The 6,000-nt window shown below is 42.8% G+C and overlaps 1 protein-coding gene across 5 annotated transcripts in view; it reads left to right on the top strand.

Moving 5' to 3' along the window:
- Positions 1–1,498: 1,498 nt before the first annotated feature.
- The window catches only part of atp11c (ATPase phospholipid transporting 11C), a 60,525-nt gene continuing 56,023 nt past the window's right edge, over positions 1,499–6,000 (top strand). For 3 of the 5 annotated variants that reach the window (XM_038289511.1, XM_038289512.1, XM_038289508.1), the window contains exon 1: positions 1,499–2,070. In XM_038289511.1, coding sequence (XP_038145439.1) covers positions 2,044–2,070 — 27 coding nt within the window. In that variant the 5' untranslated portion in view covers positions 1,499–2,043. The remainder of the gene's footprint in view (positions 2,071–6,000) is intronic. The other 2 variants (XM_038289507.1, XM_038289506.1) reach the window with 1 other exon arrangement.

Genomic DNA, 6,000 nt, shown 5'->3' with positions numbered 1-6,000 from the left:
GAAACCAGTCTGAGATGATTCCAGCTTTATGACATGGCGCATTATCCTGCTGAAAGTAGCCATCAGAAGTTGGGTACATTGTGGTCATAAAGGGATGGACATGGTCAGCAACAATACTCAGGTAGGCTGTGGCGTTGCAACGATGCTCAATTGGTACCAAGGGGCCCAAAGAGTGCCAAGAAAATATTCCCCACACCATGACACCACCACCACCAGCCTGAACCGTTGATACAAGGCAGGATGGATCCATGCTTTCATGTTGTAGACGCCAAATTCTGACCCTACCATCCGAATGTCGCAGCAGAAATCGAGACTCATCAGACCAGGCAACGTTTTTCCAATCTTCTATTGTCCAATTTCGATGAGCTTGTGCAAATTGTAGCCTCAGTTTCCTGTTCTTAGCTGAAAGGAGTGGCACCCAGTGTGGTCTTCTGCTGCTGTAGCCCATCTGCCTCAAAGTTCGACGTACTGTGCGTTCAGAGATGCTCTTCTGCCAACCTTGGTTGTAACAGCTAGTTATTTGAGTCACTGTTGCCCTTCTATCAGCTCGAACCAGTCTGGCCATTCTCCTCTGACCTCTGGCATCAACAAAGCATTTCCGCCCACAGAACTGCCGCTCACTGGATGTTTTTTCTTTTTCGGACCATTCTAACCCTAGAGATGGTTGTGCGTGAAAATCCCAGTAGATCAGCAGTTTCTGAAATACTCAGACCGGCCCTTCTGGCACCAACAATCATGCCACGTTCAAAGTCACTCAAATCACCTTTCTTCCCCATACTGATGCTCGGTTTGAACTGCAGGAGATTGTCTTGACCATGTCTACATGCCTAAATGCATTGAGTTGCCGCCATGTGATTGGCTGCTTAGAAATTAAGTGTTAACGAGCAGTTGGACAAGTGTACCTAATAAAGTGACCGGTGAGTGTAGCTCTCTGGTTTTCATCTACTTCTGCTCTTCCATTAATGAAATAGTATCACAGGGGACCCATCGGGCACATAAAAAGTCCATCATTTTCCACCAATGTGTTACTGGCCCTCCCAAAAAACAAATCTTTGTCAGTGAAGTTGACTGCTCCCACATCTCTTCCTTCATGGTGCCCATCTACATTAAGATCCAGAATTCTGAGATTAAACTCAGAATTAAGAGAAAAAGTCAGAATTCTAAGATTAAAGTCATAATACAGAGGTAAAAGTCAGAATTCTGAGATCAAAGTCATAATTCTGAGGAAAAAAAAGTCTGAATTCTGAGATTAAAGTCAGAATTCTGAGATTAAAATTAGAATTCTGAGAAAAAATTCTGACTTTTTTTCTCATATTTTACTGAAATAAAATGTAGAAATCAGTTAGCTTTTTTTTTCCAGTGGCCCTAATCCTCTTTCGTACTGCCACATACGAACCTGAAAAACTAAAGTTTTCATACTTCTTCAGAATGTAGTCCATCCTCGCATTCGGACCACATTACCCATAATGCAACGCGAGCTTTAGTCACCGCACCTTCACCGGGTGGAGCTTGCAAGCGATAAACCGTGGGCTGCTGCTGCTGCTTGTTGGAGTGGAAATTGTTTGACAGCAGAGGGAGAGGAGACCCGCGCCCAGGGACTGACACGACAAGTTGAGTTGTTTTAGCACCGCTTGGTCGGGCACCTTTCGAGCCAGGAGCGAGGACAACCCGGGGGCGACAAATGAATTGTCGGAGTCTAAGCAGCAACAGGGCACGGAGCGAAATGTCAGCGACTGTTTCAGCCTCGAGCCTCTGAGGGAGCGCGACTAGTACACCGCAACGCGGAAAACATTAAACGGGGGGAGAGAATGCGAATGGTGCGAAGATACCGAAACCAAACAAAATGGAAACCATGTAGCATCGCTCCAGCCTTTCATATAGCTAGAACTAACGTTAGAGTAGAGAATAGATAGCCAAGGAGCTAGGCGCAGCAACTATATACATGTAAAGTTATTCCCCGGTGGAGCTAAAGCGGAGCCCAGGCAGGAGGTGTCTGTTGAATCAGAGGAGTTCATCAGAGCGAACAAGAGGACAAACAGGAGGATGCTTCGGAGGAGACTGACCCGTTTGGTATGTGTGATTGGCATCTTAACACACATTATTAGCTTATAACACCCAGCTGTCTGATGATGCTTTAACTCCTTGTCTAGGTTTAGAAGAACAGGAAGCATTTTCAGTTATAAAAGCTGTTTTTTTTCATGACCAGTAAAAAAAACACACATACATAAAGCAGAAAAAACATTTATTTCACAGCAGCAAACAGCATTATCCAACCAGATTTGTATGTATCCTCTTTAATAGATTTTCTGACACATGTATGCGAGTGTGAACTGAAGTCTCCTGTCCTCACTTTAGGTCACTTTTCTGGCGCCCTGCGAGTTAGTTTCGATTTAACCTCCTGAAGGAGCCCATTAGACCAGGGATCAAACCCTGAGAAGTTTCTTTATCCTTTTATTTCAGAGCATTTGGTTCAGCGCTGAGGGTTTTCAGCTGCAGTGTCATCACCAAATTTGTCTCCATTTAGATAAAGAACATTTCAAGCAAAGATTACACATGATGGACCTCAACAATTGCTTTTAGCACTACACTTGGGTCAATAAGAATGGATTGTTTACATTAGTAAAACAAAATGTTAAACTTAATTCATTTATTTCCAGCAAGAACTATGTATCAGGAATGATTTTAAAAAAAAAAGCTTGACTTTAGATTAATTATAATTTTCATCATGGAGCTTTTATTCAGAGATATATGGACAAGAGAATCGGGTAGAATATGTCTTGACAGTCATCCAGGTGGAAGTCCTTCCACAAGGGGTGTAAACTACAAAAGGTTATTAATGGATCCAAGCACATAAAAGGAAAGTTTGGTGGAAGGACATATTCCTAGAAGGAAAAAAGGTATGAGAGTAACAGGAATGATCACAGCTTGAAAAAATGTGAAGCCAAATCAAATAAAGAGTTTGGAGGTGATTTGCATGGCATGAAATTCAGCAAAGGTTAGCTATATGAGGTTTAACCATGACTTTCACATATCATTTATTAGGACATTCATGAGCCAGAGATGTCTGAGGTTCCATGTCTAAGTTTAGGAGAGAAGGGAATGGACTGTTTTGAGCACATATGCAAGCTCAAATTGTTCTCATTCTGCCTGTAATTATTATTTTTAATATTTTTATTTTTAAATGAATTACATTATATAATAACCTTACAGATTAATTCTTTGGGGATTCTAGTGACATGGAAACAGATGTATTTTGAATGCAGTTTGGCACACATGCAGATCAGCGATGGGGTATGTAAATGGTGTGATTTGCAAGGAGCAGACACACCTAGCAGGATGCCACAGAACAAAAGCAGTTTCATCACAACTAGAGTGGATGGCTATCAGGAAGATGTCAGAGTGTCTGACAGGTTTGCATGAGGTTGGCTGGTCACATTGTGCAAATGTACACCATGTGGTGCATACAAATATAGTGGCTTGATGTAGAAACTATTGACTCCATGATGGCTCTTGCACATGTTGTCCATTGGATCATGGTTTTTAAACTCCATACCTGTGTCTGGATGGCAGTTATGGATTTTTTGGGGTTCCATGTTGCTTGTTGAACCACTAACATAATTGCCCTTGGAGAGGGCGGGTCTTTTGAAAAATTTGCGAAAATCCTCCACTATTACTTTAGGTAAATAGTTTTCTTAAAGGCAAGTTGTTCCTCAGTTTCAGCCCTCTACAGCATTCTGTCCTCTCTCAGAGAAATAACATAAGTGTTAATATCATGTAGGAAGCCAAGTTTATTTGAAGTCACTCATACTTGTGGTCTTCCTCCTATCTGGGACTGGGTTGCGGGGGCTACAGTCTCAGCAGAGACTTTGTTCCGTTCCTCTTGGTCACACTCCTCCAGCTCTCACTGTAGTTTTCAACATGGGTGTTGAAGTCTCCAAGCAGATAGACGGAATCCTCAGGAAGGGCACTGCCTGCCGGCCTCTCCTGAGCAGAAGAGGGTCCAGGATTCCCTGAAGAGTTGGGTTCCAGACCATAGGCTATGCTCTTTAGATTAGCCCTACTAGTCCTAGCTGGTAAAGCTCAACCTCCTGCACTCCCCGCTGCCCACCAGGGGATGGCCTTTCAGTGGTCCTTGGGGCTTGGCCCGGCTGAGGCCTTCAAGGAGGAATCCGACCACCACGTCCTTGCCCTGTGAACCTCAGGCCTGTATTCGGGAGGCTCTGACCCATCACAGAGAGGGTCCTTGTGGTCAATTAGAATAACATTTTCTCTACTGATTAACCCAAGCAACAGCTTTGCAGCAGGATGCACTGGTTTGTGTCGTTGCTTGTTTATTTTACGAAGCAGTCAGCTAATACCACATGCCTGCTTTGATTTCTATCGCAGCATTCCTGGAAAACTAACCTCGTCATTAGCTTGTTTGTGTCCTTGAAACTAATAACAGCTAGCTTTAGCTTACACTGTCTTGAGGGTTTTTTTAAACTTGGTGTTTCAGAAACTTGAGTTTTACTGCCTTTTACATTCAAGCATTGGGTGAGCATGTAGCACTGCTAAGAATTTGTTTGGAAAAGACTAGGTCATTTATAAATTATTGCCCTATTAACAAAGGTCTAACGGTATATTGCTTCTTTTAATTATACCTTCATATCAAAAATCATTGCAAAGGTTTTAAAAGCAGCCGACAGACAGACAGGCAGTGAGTCAAAGGCATTATTTTTATAAACATTATTTTTAGGCTCCAGTGGCCTTTATTTTATTATTTATGAAAGTAGGCAGACAGGAAATAGGATTAGACAGCGGGGGAAGACCTGCAGCAAAGGTCAACCGGCCAGGGCTCGAACCTGTGACAGCTGTGTCTGTATGGTGGCTGTGGCAGTTAACCCCTGTGACACTGCATTGCTCTAGTCAAAGTCCTTATTGATATAGTCACAAAGTTTTAGTGGAAAATAAGGTCATTTTCATTATGACTTTCTTTTGCCCTCTGAAAGTCAACTGTAGGCTCGTAATTACTTCCTTTTAATGCTTGAATTACCTATTTCCTGTAGACAAAAAGTTGATAAAGAACAGGTGATTTATTCCATCATTATATGTCCAACAGGTGGATTAATCACTCTTCAGACTCTTTCTCCTGCTTTATATCCCTGTCTTTTCCTCATAAAAAATTAGATATTTCCATAAAATACTTTAACTTCAAATTTCATGTCGCGCTATTTTTTTCGTCGCGTTTTAAAGTTCACATCCTGATCACTGTAATTTTTTTTTTGGAACCTCATCGGTAAATAATCAGAACGCCTTCTGAAAGCCACAGTTTATAAATGCTAAAGCCACTTTACTGCCACTTTATCATTCACTAATGCACCAGTAACTTGTTGTCACTGGTGGCTGAATCCTCTGCCAGCTGTGTGAGCTGTATAGATACTGACAGTGAAGAAAGAGAGGCAATATAATAATTATAGTGCCTGACCCTCCTCCTAGCCTCATTCTCAGTGTTGCCAGGTCAGCTGATTTTCCTGCTTCTGAAGAGGATTGCTCCTGTAATTTCTCCTCAGTGTGAGCTGTAAATAATATTTTGCGCAGAGCAGCCAGCAACACTGTCACTGATGCGCACCTTGGAGTTATCTCCACCTCTGGCTCTCTGCCTCCTGATTCACAGGACCCCCTTTTTGCCTGCAGGAGGTACACAAGCCACGTAAAGCAGTAGGGACATTGAGAATGACAACTCAAACCGAATGAAACATGGGAAGCTTTTGTGTCCCGCTTGACTGTTTTCATGAAACATGGTTGGGGAAATGTGTGGTGCAGAGCTCCTTGAGAGGAAGGGAGGCTCCAGTGGTTGTAATACTCTTGACAGGAATGCTAAAACCGCATGGTTGCCTTTGATGTTCATTCAAGGCCTTGAAGGCAGCAGTGTGATCTGTTAGAGGTGGAGCCTGCCTAAAATGTGATAGTGCTCTTTTTGGGGGTCCCTGCCTTAAGTCATAGGACTGCAGAACAGGCACA

The sequence above is a fragment of the Cyprinodon tularosa genome, unplaced genomic scaffold, assembly GCF_016077235.1.
Source record: "Cyprinodon tularosa strain WSP-4 unplaced genomic scaffold, ASM1607723v1 ctg27, whole genome shotgun sequence".
NCBI lineage: Eukaryota > Metazoa > Chordata > Actinopteri > Cyprinodontiformes > Cyprinodontidae > Cyprinodon > Cyprinodon tularosa.
The sequence above is the reverse complement of the archived record's forward strand: the minus strand, read 5'-3'. Positions and strand labels throughout refer to the sequence as shown.